The sequence below is a fragment of the Drosophila mauritiana genome, chromosome 2R (assembly GCF_004382145.1).
Source record: "Drosophila mauritiana strain mau12 chromosome 2R, ASM438214v1, whole genome shotgun sequence".
Taxonomy (NCBI): Eukaryota; Metazoa; Arthropoda; class Insecta; order Diptera; family Drosophilidae; genus Drosophila; species Drosophila mauritiana.
This window is the reverse complement of record NC_046668.1, coordinates 8,742,074-8,767,984: the sequence shown is the minus strand read 5'-3', so window position 1 is coordinate 8,767,984 and position 25,911 is coordinate 8,742,074. Positions and strand designations below refer to the sequence as shown.

General features: G+C 42.5%; 5 protein-coding genes and 1 long non-coding RNA gene across 16 annotated transcripts; 2 read left to right on the top strand and 4 right to left on the bottom strand.

Moving 5' to 3' along the window:
• Positions 1-4,196: 4,196 nt before the first annotated feature.
• LOC117137787 lies at positions 4,197-8,335 on the bottom strand. Of its 2 annotated transcripts, none has more exons than XM_033299442.1 (4): positions 8,166-8,335; positions 6,110-6,272; positions 5,373-5,679; positions 4,197-5,252 (listed from the first exon to the last, which is right to left on the bottom strand). In XM_033299442.1, the coding sequence occupies exons 1-4, from the start codon at positions 8,265-8,267 to the stop codon at positions 4,430-4,432; spliced, it is 1,395 nt and encodes a 464-aa protein (XP_033155333.1). In that variant the 5' UTR covers positions 8,268-8,335; the 3' UTR covers positions 4,197-4,429. The 2 variants fall into 2 exon arrangements, with proteins under 2 accessions (XP_033155333.1, XP_033155332.1); XM_033299441.1 differs by lacking the exon at positions 8,166-8,335 and adding an exon at positions 6,345-7,305.
• A 1,252-nt stretch (positions 8,336-9,587) lies between these two features.
• Positions 9,588-10,193, top strand: LOC117136397. Its single transcript, XR_004459091.1, has 2 exons — positions 9,588-9,722; positions 9,786-10,193. It is a non-coding gene; the product is annotated as an uncharacterized LOC117136397 (long non-coding RNA).
• Positions 10,194-12,168: 1,975 nt separating this feature from the next.
• LOC117137870 (mRNA cap guanine-N7 methyltransferase) lies at positions 12,169-16,941 on the bottom strand. 5 transcript variants are annotated; one of them, XM_033299588.1, is made up of 5 exons: positions 16,639-16,936; positions 14,026-14,506; positions 13,850-13,961; positions 13,055-13,468; positions 12,169-12,577 (listed from the first exon to the last, which is right to left on the bottom strand). In XM_033299588.1, exons 1-5 carry the CDS (start codon positions 16,654-16,656, stop codon positions 12,373-12,375), a joined length of 1,230 nt encoding a protein of 409 aa, XP_033155479.1. In that variant the 5' UTR covers positions 16,657-16,936; the 3' UTR covers positions 12,169-12,372. The 5 variants fall into 5 exon arrangements, with proteins under 5 accessions (XP_033155479.1, XP_033155480.1, XP_033155483.1 ...); XM_033299589.1 differs by having other exon boundaries at positions 13,892-13,961; XM_033299590.1 differs by having other exon boundaries at positions 12,452-12,603; positions 16,639-16,941.
• Positions 16,942-17,982: 1,041 nt separating this feature from the next.
• Positions 17,983-24,107, bottom strand: LOC117136213 (chondroitin sulfate N-acetylgalactosaminyltransferase 1). Its single transcript, XM_033296981.1, has 5 exons — positions 24,022-24,107; positions 19,434-20,501; positions 19,178-19,314; positions 18,815-19,117; positions 17,983-18,755 (listed from the first exon to the last, which is right to left on the bottom strand). The coding sequence occupies exons 2-5, from the start codon at positions 20,470-20,472 to the stop codon at positions 18,612-18,614; spliced, it is 1,623 nt and encodes a 540-aa protein (XP_033152872.1). The 5' UTR covers positions 20,473-20,501; positions 24,022-24,107; the 3' UTR covers positions 17,983-18,611.
• Positions 21,071-24,028, top strand: LOC117136216 (synaptobrevin). Of its 3 annotated transcripts, XR_004459081.1 has the most exons (5): positions 21,071-21,201; positions 21,495-21,551; positions 22,280-22,614; positions 22,902-23,122; positions 23,635-24,028. XR_004459081.1 is itself a non-coding variant. In XM_033296988.1 (4 exons), the coding sequence occupies exons 2-4, from the start codon at positions 21,505-21,507 to the stop codon at positions 23,709-23,711; spliced, it is 459 nt and encodes a 152-aa protein (XP_033152879.1). In that variant the 5' UTR covers positions 21,071-21,201; positions 21,495-21,504; the 3' UTR covers positions 23,712-24,028. The 3 variants fall into 3 exon arrangements, 2 of the variants coding, with proteins under 2 accessions (XP_033152879.1, XP_033152880.1); XM_033296988.1 differs by lacking the exon at positions 22,902-23,122; XM_033296989.1 differs by lacking the exon at positions 22,902-23,122 and having other exon boundaries at positions 21,072-21,201; positions 22,349-22,614.
• A 167-nt stretch (positions 24,108-24,274) lies between the features above and the next one.
• On the bottom strand, positions 24,275-25,709 carry LOC117136215. Of its 4 annotated transcripts, none has more exons than XM_033296984.1 (6): positions 25,514-25,709; positions 25,242-25,436; positions 25,023-25,173; positions 24,818-24,964; positions 24,570-24,768; positions 24,300-24,519 (listed from the first exon to the last, which is right to left on the bottom strand). In XM_033296984.1, the coding sequence occupies exons 2-6, from the start codon at positions 25,352-25,354 to the stop codon at positions 24,341-24,343; spliced, it is 789 nt and encodes a 262-aa protein (XP_033152875.1). In that variant the 5' UTR covers positions 25,355-25,436; positions 25,514-25,709; the 3' UTR covers positions 24,300-24,340. The 4 variants fall into 4 exon arrangements, with proteins under 4 accessions (XP_033152877.1, XP_033152875.1, XP_033152876.1 ...); XM_033296985.1 differs by having other exon boundaries at positions 25,242-25,411; XM_033296986.1 differs by lacking the exon at positions 25,514-25,709 and having other exon boundaries at positions 24,275-24,519; positions 24,631-24,768; positions 25,242-25,354.
• Positions 25,710-25,911: the final 202 nt, after the last annotated feature.

Below are 25,911 nucleotides of genomic sequence, written 5' to 3'. Positions count from 1 at the left end.
AAAGAACAGCTGCTGGTTAAAAATTTAGGCGAGACTCTAAACTAGGTCGCCTTTCGCCTATAATCGATTGTAGTAAACAAAGAGCTTGTCACTTGAAAAGGTTCCTAGGTAATACATATTGATTTCAGTTCGTACACTCACAGGGAAAACTGCTCAAGAAGGCATTTCCGAGTTTATGGGGCACATAATTTCGGTGTAAAGTGTTGGTAAAGCTATTCAAACTTTTTAATAGCCTGGTAAGGGTATTCTTTGCTAGGGCAAATAATATTTTTTAAACAATTTCTAGTTCGCTGCAGGCACAGCCAGACTCATTACCTCTCGCTCTTTTAGTGTCTTTTTATCGCTGCCAGCAATTGACAATAACTTTTTGTTTGTGTGTTTTATTTGCCAAAACGCAGAAAAAAAGCACATATAGGGTAATAACAAAAATTTTGACTTTTCGCCAGCTGGGGCTTATCAAAAAAAAAAACTGTGTGTCGTCGAGGGGTAAACAAAAGCAAAATAAATAATAGTACATAGACAGTGTTCGCTATTTGCCTTGGCTTTCTTTCGGTTCAGCGATAGAAGAATACCGAATGTGGAATTATAATTAATCGGGAACGAGCTCGGGGAGTGCCGGTTGCCAATTGAATTAGTTATTCAGCTCGGGCTGACCCAGTGGGGCGAAATTATGAGTTTAATTTTGAAAAATATAATTTCACTATTAAATCAAACCCGAATTCCGGGACACACACACTCCCGGCTTCATTTGCATGCAGCAAGCACAGCACGGCCACAAAAAGCACAGCACTAACATCCGGTCATTAGAGACTTAATTGAACTATGACCAACGGAGGAGAAGGGTTGCACTGTATAATTTAAATCAAATTAAACCACAAACGTATGCACAGGTAGATCCATAAACGGCCAAATACTCGTATTTAGACCAGCAATGCCGTTTTCGGGCTATCATTATCACCAGACGCACAGGCCATGATTAACCCGAATTCGTTCTGCATTTGCCTATCAGGTGAATTTAAAATGGAAACCGATAAACGAATACTATACGATTAATTTAAATACGTAACGAAGCCGAGAGGTATGACACTTTTCCACTGCCGAATCTTGGTCAATAGCGACTTGGCCCACTGGCCCGAAAAAAGGGCGCCAAACTCAAGCTCTGAACGGCTGGCTTGAATGCTGTGAGGCTTAGGAATACGGTTAGTAATTCGGGTAACTCACTTTGCTTGGCCTGATTTTATGGCGTTCTTTTAGCACCAACGGTAGTCAGTTGCGAGTACACTTAACGCGCCCGTTCGAAAGGTTTACGGTCTATCGTTTTTGCCACTGAACTTGACTGATCGCCCGTAAAAAGCTAGCAAAACATATAGATTTCGCTCGCGACAACTTGACTTGGCAAAACTTCTGTAGTAACTAAATCGCTGGGGGAGCACGGTATCGTATCGCATAACACCAACACATCGAACGCAAAAAGCACGACAGCAGCGCGCAGCACAGCAAAAGCAGACGAAAAGCAGCGACGCAGCAGCAGAGCAGAGAGCAAAAGTCGCCTGTTGATTAGTGACGACTTGTTGCTGTCCCTGCCTCTGCCGCAGTCGCCGTCTCTGCCTGTGCCTCTGCCGGCGTCGACGTCGGCGTCGAGTGGTGGGTGAGAGGACTGGTCGCTGTGTGCACTGGTAGTTGTTGTTGTAGTTGTAGCCGGCTTAGAGCCGTGACTTGTTGATGTTTTGCCATGGCGATACCCAGCAATCGAAGGTCCATAGGGTGTATTCGACGAGCACGTCAGCAGGGGAAGTGGGCGAATCAGTGGGTGAAAGGTTTTCTAGATATTGGTCTATTAATCCATTAAAGGATAGGGATGGCAAATAACGACTTTCCACACATGAAATACATTCCAGTGAAAAGGATACTTATAAGCTTGACACTTCTTGTCCTATCTCTCAAATACTGCACTCCAGGGAATCATAGATGCGGCACACCCACTACTCCCATATTCTCGGTGACTTTGTCGTCGTTCTCCCCCGATTTGCGTTCTGCGTTCGGCGGCGGGCCACAGATCCGATATTTTTCAAATTTGTATGCATAAATTCACACACAAATGCACAGCACAGAGGGTCGGGGGGTCAGCTTGCGTGGGGACGGGGGACCGGGAGGCCTGGCCAGCAAACAGAACAAAAGAATCCAATCATTGTCAGTGCATTGTGCCGCAGCATGTGCGCATCTGGCTTAGGGCAGCAGTAGAGGCTGGGCCTACCACTGGAATCGGAACTGGGACTCGCTGTGGATGGGGCTATATCACCCACACTACACTCGGCGTGTAGTCACTGGTCGACAGGCACGGACATATGTCTAAATGTCCGGAGTGGAGGCAGTCGCTGAATGACGATGACGACATAGCGGGTGGCAGTGCAAATGGTCATGGGGGCCCAAGGAAGTTCTTAGAGGCGGAAACAAAGATTATTAGACTTAATGAAAAATACTTTTATTTTGGGAAAATATGATATGCAATTTAAATTTCTGCACCCTGTGATGTTAAGATACAATATTATGATGTTCGGATTCTTCACTTAATAAAAAGTAATAAAAAAAAAAAGAGATGTCAGAGACTACAAATAGGTTTCTATAATCCTCTATTAACATTATTTCAAAACTCATATGGTTTAGAAAGAGAACGTTAGTTTGATCCTATAATATACGCTTAAAAATTAGATCCATCTTATGTATTACAGAACGGATCTTTTTTTTTTTAATTTTCTACTTTACTTAACTACTGCTTCGCCCCTCGTACTTTGTGAACTTTTATATTCGGTTTAAAAGTTTTTGCCGGCTTAGGCAGTGACCACTCGTTGCGCACCCTCCTGTAATGCCGAGTTTGTCCCATCCCCAATATTCCCATATTCCCGGGAACTATCCCCGTTTTAGCCCCCCTTCCCCCGCCTGTCATACCCCGGCGTAAACACATAATGCCAGCGTCATTGTCATCGACGCGACGCTTGCGTCGTCGAGCTCCAGATGGCCAGAGGCGCTGTCAGGAGGGGTAAATTGTGTTGGCGAGGGGCGTGGAGTGGGGAGCGTTGTGGGGGATTTCCTTGAAAGCGGTTCGCTCTGAAATGGCCCGGCCCGCGGACTGTTAGTTGTTATATTTCCAATAAGATTTGCGAGGGACTGAGCTATTCTGTTCTGCTGTTTTCCCACTAAACAGTTTATGGTTTTGTTTTCGTTTATGCAGTGGCATGTTTTATGAATTAGCAGCAATTGACTCTTCTTTTAGGCAAAGTAATTAGCAACTAATGTAGCCGTTTAGCCATTTGCAACTTACAGAATGTACAAAATGTTTCAATTATTAACTAGTAGAAGCGGTAAATATGATTTGTACACAATTTTCACATGCAAATCAGAAAATGTGATTTATTTAATTACTTTTACATTGTGCAATCCTTACAACTTATGTCTAGAAACAAAATGCATTAGAAGGCTTGTTTCTGATCAAATCATACCGATTAAGATTATCCCAAATGACCTCCATTGTAATTCACTCCCAAAAAGGGTGATTCGTCACTCCCTGGGGCGCCCCAAAAAAGTGTAGAACCTCTATTTTGGTCAGAAATTTTAGGGCTGCGATAAGAATCCCCCAGAGAATACTTGTCATGAAATGGAATTTGAATGTTTGTCCCGATTTGTATGGTATCAGCAATTAGGGGAGGAAGTTCTGTGACGTGGAAGAGTACGCGAGCTATGCTTTTTCGAAACCAATTAAGTCGCTTATGGCTCAAGCCCATAATATTTACTTAATTCCACTAAAGTATATTACACGGTTTTAGTAAGGGCAAGCAGGATGCGGTTAACTACTGGACTCGTTGTAGTAGCAAGCACCCACCACCACCTGTAGCTCACCTGTTGTTCCGTTTTCGACCACCTGACGGTTTTCGTAGGGGGTTCCGCACTTCCGGCAAGTTTGCGCTGCATTTTCCGCACTAAAAATGAAAAAGGGGGAGTTCCCACCGACACGATGAAGACCTATCGAGCTGCTCACCTGCTCAGGGCCAAAATCAGAGGTCCTCGCTCCCGCTGGGCGTGGAGCACTTGGAGCAGTTGGGCGTCGTTCAGCGGGACATCCTTCAGGCGCAGCGATGACTAATGGGTAGGGTAGGTGGGTGGGTCGTGGATGTGGAGAAATGGAAACCAAACACTTCGGATTACATCACAAATCACTTAAAGCACATTTTATTACGGTATAACACTTATATGGGAACGGCTAGGACTTATTCTAATTTGTCGTACACTCTTGGCCACTTTGGGAGCCACAATCGCTGGCTCCTTGCTCCTCCGCAGCGAGCAGAACTTCAGCATGTCGACGGTCTGAGGCCACGAACACAACTGACCCGAGAGATCTGTGGTATTTTTTAGGGGGCGTCTCTCGAAGATCGAGCTACACCAGATCGCAGACGCCGCGATTTAGAAAAACCTCCAGGCACGTGTTGTCCACTCGATCGAAGAGCAGTGAGCCAAATCTCCGGGCCGTATAGTCGACGATCAGCACCATCTTGCAGTTGATGCACTTGTCGCGGTAGTGGAACAGAAGTCCCACCGTGGGATGCACCACATGATCGGCGTATCCGGGTGCGGCGCGGTACACCTGGTGGTTGCCCATCTCCACAATGGCCCTGGCATTCACCACCACCTTGCTCCGTATGTAGGCGGGCAGCACCTCCAGCGTTCGCCGCACCTTCGACTGGGTGTAGAGCAGCCTGTTGAGAACGTGGCTGGGGGCGTTGAAGGTGTCGTTACTGTCTCGCCGGTGGAAGAATACGTTGCGGAAGACGAAGCCCGCAGTGCGGCCCTCGTCGCACTGACGCAGGTAGTCCGCCAAGGTGTTGTGCTTCAGCGGCATCACCACCTCGTCCAGGTCCACCACTGCCGCGTACCGAAAGTTGTCCACCACATTGGCACGGTACACACAGTCGTTGAACTGCGCCACGATTCCGGCGTAGTGGACATCCTGCATATGCGCCTGCACATTCCACTCGAAGACATCGGCCAGGCCAATCCGTTGGTAGTGCTCCAGCACGCGACGCACCTCCTCGCTGGCCTCCACGTAGTAGAAGTAGAAGTGGGTGGCACCCTGCAGGCGGTACATCTCCACGAACTCCACCAGCCGCAGAACGTTCGAGTAGTTCTCGTGCAGGGGACCCACGCACACGGAGATCGTAGGACGAGATCGTCCAAACATGTTGGTCATGTTGCGGGGATAGCTGTGGGAATACATCAAAAACGAGGTTAGAGAGCGACTTGCAGCCTTATATTAGACAATATATTTTTACAAAATGACTGCTACTTTAAGATCCTCTTGCTGTGGTGGATAGTTGACTCACCTGATCTGAATAAAGGTGGGACTAAGGTGACTGAGTCGATTGGACGCGTAGGCCAAGGCCACCGCCTGAGGAAGGCGCAGGGGGGAGCGGCGGGAGGCGTGCAGCGGACACATGATGCTCCACGCCGCAAAGGTATTGTTGTGCACATCGTGCATGGCGCCCGCCTCCTCGGCCTTGATCTCCTGGCTGGAGAAGTCCGAGAAGCGCACGATGCAGTTTATCGAGGAGTCGCGCAGACGCTCCGGCAGAATGGCGAAGATGCGCAGCGAACCAATGGTCATCTGCTCGTCGTCCATGCGGACATTACCTGTTGGAATAGGAAGGAATAATAATTTAAATTTATTTAAAGTTGTTCTTCAGTCCTAATGAAACCGTTTAAAACAAGTTTATTCCTTTGAAGCCAATAAAATGTTTACTTCTAGCTTTTGAGAAATGTTGTTGATACAACAGCGAATCTATATTTAAAGATTTTCATATTCATCTTATTTAAATTGGCAGATTGTTTCTGTGGCAGTATAAAAGTATAGCGAACGTAAATATATAATCAAAAATAAAAGGCCAACATTTCTTTGTTATTATGTATTACTACTTCGTATAGAAACGAATGGATGAGCATATATAAATTTGAATAGTTCTTTAAAGAATAAGAATCCACTGCCCAGAATTATAAAACCCTAATAATCCTAGGTGCTTCTCTGTATGTAAATTACAATGTACTATCCTTCGGATAATCTCACCTACGATATCCGTCCGGGCATCGAAGTACGCCGAGTAAATCTCATGCCTGAGCGTGCTGTTCCCTATCCGGCGCCAACTGTTGCTGTAGTCCCAGTGTGGATTGGGTCTCTCGAAGATCAGCTGTCGCTGCGCCTTGGCCAGATCCTCGCGCAGGCGCTCGTTCTGCAAGAAAAAGAGTTCAGAGCATGAGTCACTGGATCGCAGCAAGGACAAAGGGCTTTCCGCTGCACTCACAAGGCTCGAGCGCATGGAGATGTAGACCAGGACGAGCATGGCGCTGGCCACCAGGGCGGATAGCGCGAAGTACACATGCTGGAAGCGGTTCTCCGGGGCGGCCAGCATGTCTCGAGCGGGAACAAACTGTGCGGCAGGGACTCCGCTCCTCAGGAATCGCCGACGGCAACTAAAACTGTTTATTTATTTGCTAGCTGCGCGGCGCGTGGCGTGGCGCTACCGTCGACTGAGCAGCCGACGTCTTGGGTCTCGGGTCTTCTGATTCTCGGACTTGGGGCCCCGGCTTTCCGTCTGCAGTCAACCCCAAGCGGCTCCTGTTGCTTATTTGCTTAGCGCTCTTGATGGCCGGCCATCGATTAGCGATAGCCCGTGTGTGGTTGTTGCTGCCACTCTGTGCGGCCGTCCCTCCAGTGTCATCACCATCGACTGCCGCCCGTCCTCGGCGTTCTTTGGCCACCACCACAGCCGCACACCACCTTGGCACCCACCACTGACCGACCCAGCCACAAGTTCACTTGGCGCCCCGCAATACGCAGATAATTATGGCTCGCACACACTGGCAGAAAGAAGAGCACTCGGCGATAAATTATATATCTTAATCCCACAAGTCCACTTTGAAATAGTTTTCATATAAAACAGATCTCTTAGTGTTTATCACAAATGATGTGCCAAATGGTCAAAGGCCTTCAGAAGTGAAATATTTACTGTCTTCATTTTACATGTTATCTTTGGCAAGTTATAGGGAGTTAGTTATCAATATTGTAGATTTCCAATGGTGACATGAACTTATGTTCTTATCACAGTTTTAAACCTTTTTCTGCCGAGTAAGCTAGTTTCTGTGGCTTTTTTTTGCCGTGCACTAACGATGTGGGTGGGGAAAGCGCTTTCCACTTTTCCGCTTTTCTCCAGGACGCGAATGCAACAAGTTAATCAACGCACGCCTCGCATCAAACTGGCGCCTCAGTCCACAAACGCTGTCATCAAATGGCGGCACCCGCCGGCAGCGCAGCAGCTGAGCAGCAGCAGCGCGGCGGCAGAGCTTCGAGGGCCTTGTAAAAGTACTCCAGACCCCCAAAAGTGGGTGGTGCTGGTGGGTGGTGGTTGGTGGTTGGTGGGGGACTTAATAAATTGTACGCTTGTCTCACGATTGGAGTGTCCATGTCCATGTCTGCCGCTCCGAGTGAGTCAGCGTCGCTATTCCGTGCTATTTTTAAGTTAATACGGCCAACAACATCCTCCACTTTTATTATTGAGAATGAAAATATATCAATTATACATAGCAGCATGCCAGCACACACAAAGCGCCTTCCTTTTATTCGGACACATGTTTATGTATAATTGCCGCTTTTCATACATTCGTCTTGGGCATGGGGAATCGAAAGTGAACGGAGGCGTTGACCACTTGATGCTTCTTTAAAAATAAATCCGGCACAGTGGGTCCAACTAGTGAAATCTCATGATTCAAAAACTATTTTATAACCAAACATTCTTTAAATTCTGGAGTGTAATGGAATTTAAAGTACCTCTTAACGCGAATATTTAGGTGGTTGTGTTAGACTTTTTGTTATTTGTGAACACAAAAGGTTTGTAGACGTTTCATGCCTATCTTTAGCCATAAACCAAAGCACTTGCCGCACTGTTCACTTATTTTCACCACATATTCGAATGAAAACAACGAATTTTTTTGGGTATTCTTCAAAGTCGTTCTACTACAGGAGAAATATTAATTATTCAAATCATTAAGTACTCTAAGGGGTCCGGATGTGTATTTGACATAGCCAATTTGTAGCTAATAGAATGCAGCTAATTTGTCACACTCACTTGAAGGAATTTGTAGCTGAAGAGAAGGAAAACATATACGAGGAAGATCAGAATGGCGAAATGCGTCACCCTGGGACGATGCCAGAAGGCAGGTATGCGCATTTTCCCGAATTGCCGGAAAATCGGTCAACTAAAAGCACCGAACTATAATCCAAACGTTGTGGAACTGAACTGAGGATGAGTACGTGTTTGCCTGCCCGATGGGTTCCCGCTTTTATCAGCTCGGTTCCATTGATAAGATGTGCTATCATCGGAATTGATACGCACCTATGTATGTGCATACAGTGTGTGTTTTACAGTTAGAGAGCCCCTACACTCTCCTATAATTTTTGGAGAGTTTTACTGAGAAATCACCGGTGGCTTCTCTTTTACCGAGCATATTTCTGGATAAAAGAGATGGAACTTAAGAACTTTTAGTTGGTTAAGGTGGCAAATAAAACAGAAGCTACGATGTTTGATTCTTTCTTTTCGGTTTTTACTAATGTATAATTTACTAAGATTATATTGACTTGTGTGGAAATATTCTGAGTAAGGATTGTTCTTGCATTTTAGTAGTATTTTTAATCCGTGGATGTGTTTTTAGTGTAGTGAGGTAAGGATTTATATATTTTCATAACAAATTATTGAGTTCAATTAAGTACTAAAAAATCGCTTTTTGTATTTTGAAGGATCCTCTTTCCGCGCAGCTGCACCTTTGGCTCATTCCCAGCCCGCATGCTGTCAGTAGTCGAATCATGTCATGCCACCAATTGATGATCCCACAAGAGTCCTAAATGAAATTAATCGCAACCAGCATAACTAAGCTACCAGTAGCCGCCAAACTGGCACAGGAGCAGCCGAAAAACTACCCCAATGCGTATACCCCCGTCCAAATCCAAATCCAAGTGCTTTGTTATCTGTTCCTTGAGAAAACAATTGGGTGAACGAACACCTTTCTCGGGGAGATTTTCGCCCAAGTACCAATAGACCAAAAGAAACCCCCAGGAGCGTGAGAAAGCGAACCAGCGAAATCTTGACTAATTACTATGCACTCAACTGGTAGCTCTAGATCAGCTCGGTTCCCACAAGCCGGGGGTGACTTAACCCGGTAACCCTCCACCGAGAATCGGAATCCCGGAGCCAAGAAGCAATGCGATCGCGGGGACATACCAGCATAAAAATTAAATAAGCATTTTCAATTCGATTCATTCAGTTCCTTGGGCCTAACCCTCGTTTTATTATTGTTATGGCCCAGCGGCACGCACCCGGTTCTTGCTTCCCAGTATCCAGAATCGAACCCCCACCCAATGTGTTAAATTCCCCCTCTGCCGGCACGCCTGCGTCATGCGAAAGTATTCCATGGTGGTGCTACGGTGGTGGGTTTTCCACTTGGCACAGTATAAAAGACCGATCCGATCGACATTGCGGCACAGTCCAGTGAAAAGTGCCATTGAGTTACGACCTCGGTCCCAAGATCGCTGAGCCGCCACCGTTGCTGTGGCGGCCTTGGCCGTTGCTTAAAGTTCAATTAAAAGTAATTAAATCTTCTACAAGTGCAAGTCACACCCATGGAGATCTGTAAGTACTCAACTATTTCAATATTCGATTGAGGAAATTCAACAGCTTGTTTCCCTTTCGCAGAAATACAACTATACAAGTACAACTCTTAATGCACTGAGCAATAGTACAAAACAAACGTCACAATTATTTAAAGACTTAAATATTCTTTATCTGAAAATTTAAAGAAACCAGAAACAAAAATGCAACTGGTATTTGAGTTATATCAATAATCGAGAAACTCATTTCCAATAAAAAAAAATATGCTTCATCCATTTAACAAAAGTAAAACAGGAACAAAAATGCAACTGGTGTTCAAGTTAATCAAGAAAGGCAGTTCCAAAATACTATATGATTGACGAATAAATAAATAGACATAACAAGATGACTTAAATGACTGAATACCAACAAGAAAAAAAAAGTTACGCGCTCATGGATCTATAAAAGAATTAATACATTCAATCAAACAACAATAATTAAAAAAAAAAAAAACAAATTGTCATTTGAATAATACACAGTCGACTTCTGGAATTTTTGTTAAATTAATACATTTATCGACTCATAAATTCTGGAAATTTTCTTGACCGCAATAAGAAATCCAAATGCATCCAAACATTCACGATGGTAGAGTTGCCAGGGTTGAACATTTTCACGATGATCAACACAACTATCAACAAAAAAATAATCTTCCAACATTGAATACCAATAAGTTTTCCAGTCTTAAGAACGAAGCTTAGTTGTAAATTTATTTGTGCCTTTTTAGTTTCCTAATTTGTTTCTTTTCTGTTGTGTTCATGTTTTTTGTTAAACAAATTTAAAAGCTATAAATTTGTTGGTCTAACAATATCCTTGAATAAGGTTTCCATTTCATTTAATTAATCAAGATAAGGATATTTAGGAAAGCTTACTCAATGTATATTGCCAATAGCAAGGCGTGTTTTTGTTGCTAAATGATTATATATACGCGAGGGCCCTTGAGATTTAAATTTTTATTTGATTTAAAACACTTTTTGTTTCGGTTTTATTTGATTTCTGTTCAGTTGGTATTAAAACATACCGTCCTTTAATTGTTTGAGATTCATGATTTCGGATTTGGTAAGTGTTTTCTTTTATTATTTATATAAGTTGTTATTATATTTTATGTTCATGTTTTTAAAATGAATTAATTATTATTTGTTTTGTGTACTTTTTTAATATTTTTGTTCTATCTCTTATAATTTGTTTTATTCATTCTTTTAAGTTCTTTTTTATCAAGTAATCACATTTTTATAAATTATTTTTAATTTTAATATATTTGTTTATTTTGACAATATCCGATCGTTTTTTATGGTTATACTTTTTTTTGTTAATATGTTTTTCCAATTAAATTTGTTTATTCTATTTTAAATTCCTTAAATTTTAATCATTCAAATTTTATTTGTTCTTTTGTTTTTTATATGTTTCATATTTTTCTTGGTTTATTATTTCATTAATGTTTATTATTTTGTTTTGTTGACTCAATTTATGATTTGACCTTTTGTATTATATTTTTGTATTTATGTTTTTAAACTCTTTTGTTGATATACTTTAAATGGTTAATTATTATTTTGAGTTTTTTCAATTCTTTTTATTTTAAATTTTTGCTTTTTTCTATATTTTATTAATAGAAAATATTTTCAGTATTTATCAATAGGTTCCTGTAAGTTTTTTTATGTTTATTTATTTCTTCTGAAATGTTTATTTGTTGTGATAATTAAGTATTTTTGTCTTTAAGTTTTATATATATTTTAGTTTTAATATATGTAGTGTCATTATTTGTTTTGTCATTATTTTTTGTTACTTAACTTTATTTTAGGTAGTATTTATTTGGTAATACAAATTTTTTGTTCTGATTTTGTTTAATAATTAAAAAAGTATATTGATTTTTTAATACTTTTTGTATTTTATTCTTGTAAATTATTTTTATTAACATTTTTCTATTTTGTATTGTAAATTAATATTCTTATTTTTTTAATCTTTATTTTTTTCTTTTGGTTTAATTTTTGTTGTTTAAATGTATTTTCAGTTGATTATTTACTATTGGTTTGGTTTTATATTTCACTTGATTTTATTTTTATTTATTTTGAGACATCAATTTATTGATTTCTGTTTTTTTTTATATATCTATCAAGATAATTTTTTTTCTTTGCTTTCCTTATTTATTAAAGTATTAATTCAGATTTTTTTATCAAGGTCATCTTTTTATTTTGTTTGTTAATTTTTTGTACATTTTATTCGTTTCAATATTTTTTTTTAATCAAGCTCTGGATCTCTCAATAAAAGTTACTCTAAAAAAGAGACAACCGAATGTATTACCTTTAAATGTAGTTCTTAAAACTTGAACAATAAAATAAACTGTTTCCAATTAAAAGAACAATAAAATAAACTGTTTCCAATTTAAAGAGTCGCTTTATGTCAATTCCCTTGCAAAAAAATATATGTTTGAGGATCTTTGAAAATTGTTTATTTGAGCAAAGCTGTGCCACACATAAATAGTTTCTTTGGAGACTTAGCTTACGATTAAACATAAATACGGACGGTAGGTTACACAAAGCCCAACCACGCCCACCGGGCGGGCGGGCGTCTCTCCCAGCCGCTGCACTGCGTCTGTCCCTGGATTTGGACCTGGATATGGTTCTGCGTCCGTGTCCAGTTACTGCTCAGCTGCGCCGGAAGTTCCCTCGGCGGCTGTCTGGGCAGCTGGGATGGGCATGCTCTGACCCGCAGCACCACCACCATTACTTCCACCATTTCCGGCGGCACTCGCCGTGTTTCCTGGGCCATCCGACGGAGTATCCGCGTCCCGTTCGAGCAGATAGCTAACGCCTAGAGGACGCGGTCGGCCACCATAGGAAGAGCTACAAGGGGCGACAAGAGGGCAAGCCTATCTTAATGCCGTGACCGATTCCGAATCCGATTCCGTGCGGGAAACAACTGTGGGTGCACTCAGTAACGAATAATTAACCTCATGGGTGCAAAAATTCTTCTACTTATTAGCAATTATTCTGAGAAAATAAGTTGTTTAAATATTCAAGAATTTATGCTTTCGTAGCTTTTTAAGTGCTTACAAAATGTTCAGTCTGCGGTTTGATTGATTTGTACGAGTAGTGAAGTTAAAAATTATTAACTCAACTTAATGAAAGGGTTTAAATAAAATGAAAGCTATTCAAAAGAAAAGCTGAATTCATAGCAACGATAAATATTTAGATAAAACCATACTGATTCTCAGGATAATTGATTGTTCAGTTCAATTGAATTTCCTATCCGCAAGGCCAATTTATTTGTCTGAGTGCATTGATGATGCTGTTGCAGGGGCAGCACCCACTGCAACTTACCTCTGTGCATCCCGCTCCCTGTCCCGTTCCCGCTCCCTCTCCCGACTGCCGCCGCTGCCGCTTGAGCCGCTGCTGCTGCTACTGCCGCTGCTGCTGCTGCTCCCGCCGCCGCTGCCACTGCTGCTTCCGCCGACCTTCTCCTGATCCCCCAGATAAGTCCAACTGCCGGGACCTCCCTCCGATCCCAGGACATTGGTATGGCCTCCCACTCGCGAACTGTCGCTTCCAATGGCGGGTGAGGTGACCTTAGAGCCACCGGCATAGGGACAATTTCCAGAGATGCGTCCGCAGGGCGAACTCATTGAGGAGGAGGGTCGAGAGTAGGAGTAGCCATATCCTCGATTCCTGTCGCTTTCATCCTCGTCGGTGGCAAAGTAATAGCCCCGTCCGGAGTTATCGAAACCGGACTGACCCCTGGATCCGTTCGAAGTTATTGGGCAAGCGGAAACGGAAGCGGTAGTCGGTTGGGAGTCAACGGGGCGGATACGGGATTTTCGGGCGCGAGTTAGTGAGTGCATTTGCAGTTGTTGTAGTGCATTTGGGATTTGTTTTTACGATTGGAATTGCCAGCCGTGGAATATCCGCAGTGTCCACAGTGTTGTTGTTGTAGTTGTGTGGTGTATTGTTCATGTTGTAGTTGTACATGATGTTGGTGTAGTTATTGTTGTTTGCGTGTTGTTGAGTTGTTGTATGAAAGTAGAGAGTAAAAACAAAAAGAGCTCAGAGATAGGAAGTGTATAGGTACACAGATAGCTGACAACATGGATGTATAAACACAAAAGAGTGCGACGATACCTGTAGGTCTCATCCCAAGGGCGATAGTTGCGAAAATCATACCTGGAGTAGTAGCGATCGTACGGATCATAACGATCATAGCCGCTTGTCCTCGAGCGATCGTAGTAGCGATCTAAAAAGGATAGTTTTGGAGATCATACAATTGGTAACTTTTAGAAAAGAAATCTTGAGCATACCTCTGGATGACCCTTCGCTGTAGCGATCACCACTGTAGTAGCGATCCCGGTTGTCGTATCCATATCCGCGTTCCCGATCGTAGGATCCTCCATAAGAAGATCCCCTTCTATAATCATCATAGCCACGACCCTCATAGCGGTCGTATGTTCTCGGAGTATAGCGATCTTCGTAATAACGGGAGCGATCGTAGTAGCGATCGTAGTCCCGATCCCTGCTGCGATCATCGTAGCCGGAGTAGTACCAGGCACTACCTCGCATATCGTCGCCCGTTCGACTGGAGTATCCGCTATAGTACCGATCTCGATCCCTATCCTCGTAGCACCTCACACACCGCGACTGGCGGCTCTTTCCTCGGAGCACGGAGTCGAGGATTCCAACGCTCGCTGTAGCCAGCTGCTGATCCTTGCCGTCCACACTGGATCGAGCTTCCGGTCCTGTCACCGCTGCCTGGACACAGACAAGCAGCGTCAGACAGCATATCTAAGTCGGACAAAATTGTAACAAAATTTACATTAGGTTTTAAAATTTTATAAAAAACATATATTGTTTTATTGTTCATCTTTTTGTAAGTTATAATATAAGTCGTGGTAACTAATGGGTTGGGTGTCTTGTTCTGTACTCAAAGGATAAATAAATATATACATTTTTATAAAAATTATTCGTATCAATTAAAAGAATACTTTTCATGAACAGCTCCTTATATTTAATTGCATTCAGCGATAAATTTTAAGGACTTAATATTCTTGTTGGTTAGTTAACCACTTAACAAATCAACAGCATAATCCAATGCATCAATAATCATAAGTAAAAATATACTCTTAGCAAAATAAAATCAGTTGATTTGTGCAGCTGCAATTCGAATGATTTCACTGATGTGGTTCTAAAGCCACAGATAAAGATCCTTTCAAAGCAGATATGTTCTGTGGCTAGTAGTTAATTTGCCGTATGGAAAACCAAAAGAGAGCGCGATCGCCATTAGCTGATTGGCTTTAATTGCCGCTGAGTGCCCGGCCTATCGCAATCGGCTAAGCCGGGGAATCAGCCAGCCAATGCATATCTCACGGTTCAGCTGCCAACTGGGCCAAATCCGAGTGCTCCACGGCAGCCTCCGAGCGTAATTGAGGAGGGCTCAGAGCCAGGCGCCCTCCGCCCACAGATGAACACCGCTAAAACGGACGACAACACCGTGTGGCCAGTCGGCGTGAAATATGATCAGCTCCCCCACCGATTATGCAATAGATTTTGGGCCAGGCCAGAAGTACGAGTATGTGGCTCGTCTCGGCACCAAGTACATGGGGTTGGCCACATAGCATTGACATCATTTCTGAGCCCGGCTCATGGCTGCATGAATCAGATTTGGGCTCTGAATTGGAATTGGAATCGGAATCATAACTCCAGTGGCTGAAGCCGTAAAAATCGAGAATGGCCAGCGCGGGCCGAGTTAATCATGGAAAATATTTTGCTAGCTGGCCGCCACGCTTTGTTAGCCAAGCATCAGGAACAACTTCCGGCCAGGCGGATGGTGTTGGCTTTGGCATGTGGGGAATGGATCGACGTGACTTGTCACTGACTCTGGCCAACTTCATTAGAATAATTATATTTCGAGCGAGTACCGAAAGGTGAGTATATGAATGTGGCAAATTGTTTCGCTGTCCGCCGGTCGTTGCCATCGAAAACCTATGAATGGACTTTTTCGAGACTCCACTAGATTTGATGTTTTTTTTTTGGTCTAGCCAAATTAACATAACGTAATCGTAATATTTTGGGGGTTGCATAATGGGTTCTACGAAACTTGCATAAGAGTTTTTCGGGGTCAGAATATGTTTTGAGCCCCCGACTCAGCGGAGTTTAGTTGGCAGGGGGATGAATGTGCTTCGAACACATATTGCCTTTATAGAACTTTTGTTATAAGAAATCTCCTTTGAGAGGAAAACAATAATTGTCAGAATCTGATTTATGTTCCATTTGTAAGTGGCTTTAAAAGAGAAATGAGGGTACATTTAAATTTAAAGTAGCTCGCTCCCAGAAATTATTAAAAGAATAAGTGTACATGAAATTTTGTGATACAAAATATACGTACGTTATGTTAGGTCTACAGTAATTCGTAATTAAATATTATTTTTATCAAATTAAATACACAAAGTCATTTTGTGTATTTCAAGGAAATAAGGAACTTCTCTTAAACTTTTTTTATTTTTTTTTTTTTTTCTTATCTTGTTTTATAGTAATTTATGTTTTTGAAATTAGATCAAATATATTAACTTTAAAAGTTTAAAGGATGAAGACAATTAAAGCAGTCCGTATAATCTTAAAATCCATTTCAAATGAAAAATTCCAAGTAGCGATAAAAATACTAATGTGAAAATTAATGTTATCCTGATGAGATTTCTAACTATTAACTATTTATTAATAAAGGAAACTTTTGAAGTAAGTTAGGTAAGCTAGGTAAACGTCCTGTATATGTAACGATATTTTTCACGTGTCTAGATTGCTTCTTAAACTAAAAATATCCGAAAAGTGTAAAAATGGTATCCCCAACTTTAGGTAGTGTCTGATAATTGTCTTATGCTTTAATCCAATCCTCTGAAGAATTCCATTCAGTTCGAACTCACCAACATCATAGCACGCATGGTGTTCCCTCTTCAGATGGCTCCACCGAATCGATCACAATTTTAGCACCTGGCACACGTTGTGCCTCTCCAATTTGGGGGGGTGAAGCCGAAGGTATCCTTTCACACTGTATCACAACGAGCCAAAGCTTCTCGAACTGGCGACGGACCGCGAATGATGTGGTCGGAAGCGATGGATCCGTATTTATCTGAACTCCAACCCGAGCTGTGGTTCTGCCCAAGCCGAGAGCACTGAACCGCGATCCCAGCCCCGGATCATCGTGGCTATTAGAGGTGGCTTGGCTTTCGGTGGTTGTGCTGCTGACGGCTGTGGTTCGCTGGCATTCGTGGCTAGGGTGTTGGCAGCCAGTGTTTTCATTTTTTGGGTTTTTTTTTTTGGCCTGGGACGGGACGTCGATTTGTCACTTCGCCTGCTCCAACACCTTGGGGCGTGCTGTGCTCTCGTTTCATGGTCAGTTTGGCTTTCGGAGAATGACATGGAGGATGTGCCCAAGAAACGCCTCGATTGCCTCATCGAGAAGCGAGCTAATTATGCGTCTGTTGCGTAATGACCCCGAGAACACTCCTGTGAAATTATCGCGGATTAATCCGGCTTCTCGGAGTTTGAGTCACTGAGATCTGACTTTGGGTGTCGGCACGAGATTAGCATTTCCACCGGCAACTGGAACAAAACACTTTTCAGCGCTTACATAATCCGCGACCGTGACTATGAAAAGACTTTCCACCTGAAGACGTGCCAAATTAAGAAATCTTAGAAAGATACTTATAATACCCTTGAAGAAAAATAAGATGAGCAGCAAAGGTCACAACAACAAAATGTATATGAATATACTAAAATCAATTTATCGTATACATTATTAAAAAATAAAGCTAAAATAATCTATCTATTCACTAAATATTTTAAAAACCTAAAAATTTTCAAATGTATCCATCTACAAGCAAACTAAGTTGCAAAACTTTATTATTCATTTAATTATTATTTAATTTCCTTAAATATGCTTCTTTAACTTTATTTATTTTCCGTGTACTTAAGCTATTTAAATCACGTCAAGTACTAAAGGTAAATTGTAAAAGTATTTAATTATAATTTCCAGAATCTTTGATTTCAATTGGAGGACCGTTATATAATCAATTTGCTGAAGAAGAATCTCCGCCATCGAGCATGACGACTTACCTTACCAAAACTTTTTGTGTAAGGGGCACATCCGAGGTGTAGCAGGTGGCGCCACGGATCACCTTCTTCGTCTGCATGCTCAGTGAACCCCAGGCAAAGGTCGTTGGCATTGTCCATAAAAAAACATAGCCCAACAACAACCAGGCGACAAGTTTAATTAAACGATTTAATTTAGTTTTTACAAAGCGCGCAACAGTCTGGCAGAATTGCTAGGCTCAGTTTGAGATACAGATTCGATATGGTACTCGTAAATATATATTTTCTTGGGCTTTGGAGATTGCATCTAGTTCGCTTCATGGAAGAACAATTTGTGATGTGTGTGTGTACAGTGCGATTTGACTTCATCTTCAACTTTGTGTGGTTGTGGCTCCCTTGAGGGCGCAATAAGATCAACAATTAAGCTAATTCAACGATTCTGCTAAATACGAGTTATTGTCTCAAGTTGTACATACTTTATGGCCTACAGTAAGTACGTGTGTTTGCATGTGTGATTCAGTGGCAGTGCTCCTTTCCATAAAAACTGATTTTAAAGATGACATAACTGAAGCATAAAATAGATATCACAAAATTGTATATTCTATCTAAAACAATACATATAACTAATAGTACCTTGCTGGCGATAGAAATTAAATCACAATTCAATTTAAGAATGAAAATAAATGGAATAAAAGCTATAACTTGTAGAAAACCCTAGACATTTAAACTACATCACTGCTTTCCAATCACACACACTTAAGTAGAGAAGCCAAGCGATTTGGGATACATGGGTGATAGTCGAGTATCACGATGTCATCTTTGCCGCATTAGCCGCGGCTATATCATCCCGGAAAGCCAGGAATCCCAGTTGGGCGTGCGAGGCCTCGTTCAAGGCCCTCGATCGAATGCAGGCCCGGTACTGATCGGCTGTCAGGGAACTGGAACAGATCTGTAAGAGAGGGAACTTGGTAGCTCCAATGTGCTGGAATTCGATGGATACAACAGTACCTTGGTGTGCCAGCGGTGGAAGATTCCCGGGTCGGTGGCCCTGATTATCTTGATTTTGGATCGAACATACTTTCGGTATAGCATCACATCCTCGCCGCCCCAACCTACAATCTCCTCCTCGTCGAAGCCGCGCACCTTTAGGAAGTTCGAGCGGTACTGGCACGTCATTCCGTAGCCAAAGTCTCGCCAAAATCCGGTGTCCCTCGATATCACCAGTTGCTCCTCTTCGCTGGGCAAGGGCTTTCCCTGCAGTGAGTACACCACATGCGGATTGTACAGGCTGAATACCACGGGGTAGTAGACCTAAGCATTAAAAAGACGTTTTAATGTATTAGTAAAATAGATAATAGCAGATATATATACCTTCTTTCCGGGCGCGGCATTCCAGCGACAGCGCTCCAGGAACTTGGTCGTGAACATAATGTCCACGTCGCACATGAAGAGCAGCACATCCTCCCCAGCGGGTTCAATGTGCTCCGCTCCCAGTCTTAAAGCTTTGGCTATAAGCAAAATGGCTATTGTTAACTACCAATATTATTTGTAAATACATGCATTATCAACTTACAAACGTATTAAGAACGAATAAAATTTAATATTAAACAACAAAACCAGTACTTACCCCTACTGAAAGTCTCATTGAGTGCCAGAAACTGAGTCCTTTGAGATCGTCCAGCCAGGCTCCTAGCTTGCTCCAATCCGTGAGTTCCAAAATAAACCACAATAAGCTCCAGACGACGATCCTCGAGCTTGGCGAACATCTGCAAGAAGCTGCGAAAGCTGTGCAATCGTCCGGCCAGCGGGAGTATCACGTGGATTGTGGGCGGACTGTGACTTGGCGGGGCACCACTATTATCCACACTGGAAGATAGCTCCGATAGCTGCACCGTTTGCAGAGGAGCAAATGGTCGCATGACCAGGGCTCTCCGCACTGGACTCGCCTGGTGCTTGACACTCTGGAAGTACAGCTCGTACTGGGTGCCTGTGGTGGGTTCGTTGCGGTATATGCCCTCGATAAAGTCATCCAGGGTGTACTTGATCACATCCGAGGGGTAAGCCGCTGCAGAACCAGCTCCCTTGGCTCGTATCCTCGCTGAGTGATTCCTGTTCAGGCTCTCCAGCGCCTTGTTTACCGCCTCGATGAGGTCACGTCGTCGGTAACCGATGGGCTTCTCCACCACGCGCTTTCCCAGGCCCAAGTCGATGGGATATACCCGTGTAAAGGTGAAGTGATTGTAGGGTATCAGCTCGTACTCGTTGTTCAGCGGCAGTCCATGCAGAATTTCTGCGGCGCCCACCTGCTTGCGAATATAGCTGCTGCAGTCGTAGTGGTGACCCAGTGGAGCAGTTGGTGGACCCACGGTGGTTTCCTGCAACTGAAGACTGCCATTGGATGGCTTGGCAGTGCTGCGATTATTCTGTAGGAAGAGGATTTGAGTGCGGAGAGCCAGGACTTCCTGTTTCAGCCGCTCTATTTCCGCCTCTCTTTCGCTTAAGGTATAACTGAATCCGCTGGATTCACTCGGATTATTGGCCTGAGTTTCCCTCGTCGTCAGTTCATCGAATCCGCACTTTGTGAGCACCACAATGGAGGCGCCTGTCAACAAGGCGAAGAGCAGCAAAAGCCGCAGCAGCAACTTGGACACCAGGGAGTTATGCATTTTCCATAGTTTCTTGCAAGATTTTCAACCTGTTAAAAATAATTAGTTATCTCAGCACAATAGTAGAATGCAAACACACCTTTAAGCCTGTTTTTCAAAAACTATAATACTGTTTAAATTGTCTGTATAGAAAAAACTAGTGACGAATTAGCTTTCACAGATATTCTACATTACTTTGGAATTCTACACTTATATTACATATTACATGTACATGGCTCGGTAGAACAGTTCATGGTGCTAGTCTTTGCTATTTAGGCAACAGTGCGTTATTAATAATTTTCCCTGATCTTTTGTAAAAGTATTAAAGATAAATCAGTTTGGAGCAAAACAAAATTTCATTTCAGCTTGCAGCAATGCTAACTTAAGCAATAAAAAGGAACACATAAATGTTATTGATTTAAAATCAAATATCATCTGCAAGGAACTAAAAAAAAATTAAGTGTAAGTGCTTGTAAACAATAATTTGTGTGCTGATACACACTAAATATACCAATACATGTTTTTTATATCCTAAATAAATTTTATATTGTTATATCTACAAGGGGTTCTCAGGAAACATCGATAGTATCGATAAGGTATCGGGTTTGGTTCCAGCTCTATTAGTTCAACGGTCACACTGATCACAAGTTGATATTTCTATAAAAAAAAATAGTGCTATCTAAAAAGCAGCCAAAGTTTTCCGTGGAAAACCCGAAATACACAGCAGTATTCTACAGGCACATTGTCAAGGTGAGTGCTCGTGGGTGGTGGGTGGCTGGGGGTGGCGTTCCACCCATGTAAACAGCGTTTGTTGGCATTGCGGCATGCAACAAGTTCTTTTTTCGAGCAATGGTGATGGCATTCCTCTAAATCGAGTGATTCATAGACCGAATAGATAAGGCGTGTGCTGCGTTTTGTTTTCTTTTCCTTTCGGACCTGTAATCTAAACATTTTCGGGTGTGTGTGTGACGGAACCTGCATTCTCCCCTTTAAGAGCCAGACATCCAATAAAGGCCTTTCTCTGCTTCGCTTTCTTCCCGCAGCAACTTCGCAATGGAGAACAACGAAGCCCCCTCCCCATCCGGATCCAACAACAACGAGTAAGTGGTGGAAATCCATCGAATCAACAGGCTCAGCGCACAAAAGCGAGGAAAATCCCATGCACTGACGTCACCTGACTCATTTGGGCCACAGCGAACCGGAAGTAAAGTCTTCGGCCTTCACTTTCGGACATTGGAATTCCTTAAACGTCATGCTGCCTAAGCGGCAGCTTCAGTTGTAGTTTGAAGTCAATTAGGGTCATTAAAAGCGCTCAGTTAAGTTGAGGTAGTTAAGAGTCAGCTGCTATCTTAGATGGAATATTAATGTGAAATGGCAAATTCCATTAACTCGAATAACAAGAAAGTATTCATAATATTCGATACAAAATTGTAAAACATTTGCCAGTAGCTTATTATCAAAGAGAGAATTTCACTTTATCGCAAGTGGTTACTTTGCATACTTAAGTATGTTTCATTTAACATCTATGACTAACAAATGAATATTACTCATTTTATTTTGTTTTGTCAATGCAATTTCAACAGCACTTGAGATTATAAAGTTTTATTAGTCTATCCGAATTTAAGAAGAAAGAAAGTATTTATCGGACACAAGTCCCATTATTAAAACGTGAAAGGTAAATTGGCATAGCCTCACAAAGAAAGAAAAATGACAACGAAGCTGATATAGGCCACCAAGACTCGTGCTTTTGTGCGTTGCAGCTTGATGATCCATCTGCTGCTCTTAATAAGTGTAAGCAACCCCCACAAACACACATAATATTGTACAGTTTTCCCATACTTCCGCCACCGCCGAACGCGAATGACAACTACAATCAATTCGGGGACCATCAAATCAGGAACAACAATGCGGCCCAGAAGAAGCTGCAGCAGACCCAAGCCAAGGTGGACGAGGTGGTCGGGATTATGCGTGTGAACGTGGAGAAGGTCCTGGAGCGGGACCAGAAGCTATCGGAACTTGGCGAGCGTGCGGACCAGCTGGAGCAGGGAGCATCCCAGTTCGAGCAGCAGGCCGGCAAGCTGAAGCGCAAGCAGTGGTGGGCCAACATGAAGATGATGATCATTCTGGGCGTGATAGCCGTTGTGCTGCTCATCATCGTTCTGGGTAAGCTAACCGATTTTATACCGCTTCGGCTTTTGCCTTTTGCTGGTGCTTCTGGTTGCGGTTTTTCTCGATCAGGCTAAAGATCAGTAGTGTAGCTAGGTGGCTGGTTTGGTTTGGTATTGTTATATCTATAACGCAAGTCGACGCCCTGCAAACGCCCTAATCTTGCTCAACCTGTGGTTTCGGTCCTAACAACTTGTCCATGTGGCTCGCAGCTAACTAATCCAATAACAGATACTCCTACTCGTACTGATGACAACCCCTTGTGAATTTCTGTTTACTTGCAGTGTCGCTTTTCAATTGATACAATTAAACACACACTCACAGAAAAACAAAAGCAAAGCCAACAAAAATCATGTAATTCCGTTTCCCAATCAGCAAAGTTAAGGTTCAGATTAATCGTTTAACACGTTTGTGTACGTGTACTGGCTCCTACTACTATATACACCTTAAATTGTATATTATATTTTATAAAAGTCTTAAGCTAAGCAACTCTAAAGCTCTAAAGGTAATTGTTGTTCTTGTGCCTGTCCTAAGTGTTAATAATCGTTATATTTGTTTAGTCTGTAGTGTGCGAAGATTAGAACCTCCATGTCGTACGTGTGTAGACTATAAAGTTCATGCATATGTATATAGTGTCAGCAAAGCTATTAAGAAGTTAAAAATGGTTATATCTGCACTGTTCTATGGAGAAATTTCATTTTAAAAAACCATTTCGATTTTATTCAAATTAAACTCGCGTAAAAAGTATTAAATAAGTATGACAGTCAGAAATCCGTTCTGACATCGAGAGGTATGTAAGATAGTAAGCGGGAAGATAAAAGCTAACTTCAAAAGTTGTTAATTAATATTTAACTAAAGGAATCGTTCGTCAACATCATGTTCAGTATAATGTGCTAGGGGCTAAGAACTCTTACTTAAAAAGATCGCGATTTCATTTAATTTCGAGAAGTTGTTTGATAGACAGGATAAGAATCTGATATAAGCACAGCTCTAACATCTGTGTATTTCCCTTTTTAGTGTCCGTTTGGCCGTCTAGTAGTGACAGCGGCAGTGGTGGAGGAAACAAGGCCATTACCCAAGCACCGCCGCACTAAAGGCCTCTTAGGGAGTGAGGTAAACACATGGATACGAAATGGAAAAGGACCAAACAAACACAACTGGGACGGAAACCTTTCTGGTCTTTTCGCGCAATGAGAGAAGGGGAGATGAAGCAAATCAAAAGGATAACTTACTAAAATTGCGTCTAGCATATATTTAACCAGAATGTAATTATTAAATCTTAATGTTAAACTTAACATTTTTACGTGTCGTAGCCGAGACCAGAGGTCCCACTAATGTGTATTGCATATATACAATTATATATACGTGTATATCATCCAATTGAAAATACATCATGCCACCTACACTTTAACCGGACCCATGAAGTCCACCGAAGTTTTATGGAAACGTTTCGCGGACAGAGCCATTTATTTACATTCAGCGTTTTTGCTTAAGATGCGCGTGCCATGGAAACAGTTATCGATTTTCCGGCAAACCGAATCGAAACAAGACGACAGCAGTCGCGGGCACCCAGACAAACTTGCCCCATCGACATCGAGGCACTGACCAATTGTCGCAGGAGCTGCCTCGTCTCGCATAAACATTCTGTCCCAGCTGTTCCGATAGTCCACGCATGCGTCCCACTCATTCGATGTTCTTCCGATAAAACAGGTACACGAATATATCATGAATGTCCGCGCGCCATCCCATCAATTCTATAAACGAGGCTGTCGTCCACACATAGCCCATGTACAGGGCAAAGAAGTTGAGGTAGTACAGCTGGCCGATCAGTATGTAGTCCCCGGTCGACTCCTGACGGTAGAAGTTCGGCTTTCGCATGGAAGCGGCAAAGACCATGACAAACTGTGGGCAAAATTGGAGGAATACTGTGTCGTTATTTTAAAAATGTTTACCCTGATTGAAAATATGCTCCCTGGGAAAGTAGGTGTATCGATTCGTTTCCCTGAGGCTTACCACGCTCGAGAGAATGGTGTATACTAGCAGGGTAGGAAACTCTATGATAACACGCTTCATCTCGGCACACACGATGATGCCAAAGCAGGTGAGCACAAATATCCGCTCGCTCCACAGGATAACCTTGTGCCGGGTAGTCTGTGGTAAAGGAGGTAAGTGTCGGCGGGTCAACAAGTTCCTCACTTACGAAAAGGCCTTTCTTGTGTTTGATGGCACTATTTCCGTATATTACACTGATGATCATCATGAGGAATGTTAGGAAGAGGGACAGGATGAGGCTTATATAAGGGGCACGTTTGGCGGGCTTCATGATCGACATGGTGTTAACCTCGTACTGGAGATCAAAAGAGGTCATTCGAAAAGGACACCATCAGTTGAGATCATAGACTCACCGTCCAGAGGCCCGCCAATAGCCGCACCCACATCGGCTTTTTAACGATGATGTGGTAGAAAAATCCGTAGAGCTGGATGGAAAGGAAGCTGACGACAAATTGCACGAGACTGAGGTAGTAGCGATCCGCGAGAAATTCCTTCAGGGGCGTTCTGAAAATGAGGAGCAATTGAAAGGTCTGTCAAAAGCCGGAGGCCAAGATTCCAGGACCACTACTCACATCTCCATGGCCACCGAGACCTGAATCTGTCCGATGACGAGCATAATTATGGTTACTCTGTACGTGGGTCCCACCCAACTCTTTTGGCGCGGTGGGGGGTTTTCGCTCAACATATGTACAGACGCTCTAGTTGTGAAACTGTATTTGGAGTGGCTTGTTTCGATTCACATCTAAATTTATGAGAAAAACATCAAACTATCAGAAAAATAAATGCCAACTGTTCTGTCCGCCAGCGGGATCGCGGTAGGTTGGATTGGCCCGGTAATCGTTACCTTCCGGTTGGTCTTGAGGTGTGAAAACTCATTTGCGGCACGTAAATGACCAGCAAAGTACGGCCATACAAAAATTTTGCGAATTCTGTATGTTGTGTAACTGCCAAACTCCCATTTTACATTTTGCAATGAATGATTTTGTGTTCCTTGAAAGCATTCCTACAAAACCCTAGATATCTATGATAGAACATAAATTTTTTGAACTAGTTTTTGAAATCCATACACTATAATCATTTAAAAAGTTGACCATATACGCCATAGAATTGCGTAAGATCGCTTGGGCTTTCTTTTAAAATGTAAAACTGAATATTTTTGAATCATGCATATTTTCATGCTTCTTTGTTCTGAGTGCGCACAGTTTATCTAGTGAACTGATCTATCAGATCTATCACTGTTCT

What these genes read in the sequence shown, in the direction of transcription:
- LOC117136213 (XM_033296981.1), bottom strand. Translation starts at nt 20,472, where the DNA reads ATGCATAACTCCCTGGTGTCCAAGTTGCTGCTGCGGCTTTTGCTGCTC. An exon ending in ATGCCGCGCCCGGAAAGAAG is followed by an intron (nt 19,118 to 19,177) that starts GTATATATATCT and finishes TTTAATGCTTAG; the next exon opens with GTCTACTACCCCGTGGTATT. An exon ending in TCCACCGCTGGCACACCAAG is followed by an intron (nt 18,756 to 18,814) that starts GTACTGTTGTAT and finishes CCTCTCTTACAG; the next exon opens with ATCTGTTCCAGTTCCCTGAC.
- LOC117136216 (XM_033296988.1), top strand. Translation starts at nt 21,505, where the DNA reads ATGGAGAACAACGAAGCCCCCTCCCCATCCGGATCCAACAACAACGA. An exon ending in TCCGGATCCAACAACAACGA is followed by an intron (nt 21,552 to 22,279) that starts GTAAGTGGTGGA and finishes AATATTGTACAG; the next exon opens with TTTTCCCATACTTCCGCCAC. An exon ending in GCTGCTCATCATCGTTCTGG is followed by an intron (nt 22,615 to 23,634) that starts GTAAGCTAACCG and finishes TTCCCTTTTTAG; the next exon opens with TGTCCGTTTGGCCGTCTAGT.
- LOC117137787 (XM_033299441.1), bottom strand. Translation starts at nt 6,452, where the DNA reads ATGCTGGCCGCCCCGGAGAACCGCTTCCAGCATGTGTACTTCGCGCTA. An exon ending in TCTCCATGCGCTCGAGCCTT is followed by an intron (nt 6,273 to 6,344) that starts GTGAGTGCAGCG and finishes TTTTTCTTGCAG; the next exon opens with AACGAGCGCCTGCGCGAGGA. An exon ending in CCCACCTTTATTCAGATCAG is followed by an intron (nt 5,253 to 5,372) that starts GTGAGTCAACTA and finishes GTATTCCCACAG; the next exon opens with CTATCCCCGCAACATGACCA.
- LOC117137870 (XM_033299588.1), bottom strand. An exon ending in CCTTGGGATGAGACCTACAG is followed by an intron (nt 13,469 to 13,849) that starts GTATCGTCGCAC and finishes GAACGGATCCAG; the next exon opens with GGGTCAGTCCGGTTTCGATA. An exon ending in AGGGAGCGGGATGCACAGAG is followed by an intron (nt 12,578 to 13,054) that starts GTAAGTTGCAGT and finishes CGCCCCTTGTAG; the next exon opens with CTCTTCCTATGGTGGCCGAC.
- LOC117136215 (XM_033296984.1), bottom strand. Translation starts at nt 25,354, where the DNA reads ATGTTGAGCGAAAACCCCCCACCGCGCCAAAAGAGTTGGGTGGGACCC. An exon ending in AACACAAGAAAGGCCTTTTC is followed by an intron (nt 24,769 to 24,817) that starts GTAAGTGAGGAA and finishes CCTTTACCACAG; the next exon opens with ACTACCCGGCACAAGGTTAT. An exon ending in GGAGCATATTTTCAATCAGG is followed by an intron (nt 24,520 to 24,569) that starts GTAAACATTTTT and finishes TTTTGCCCACAG; the next exon opens with TTTGTCATGGTCTTTGCCGC.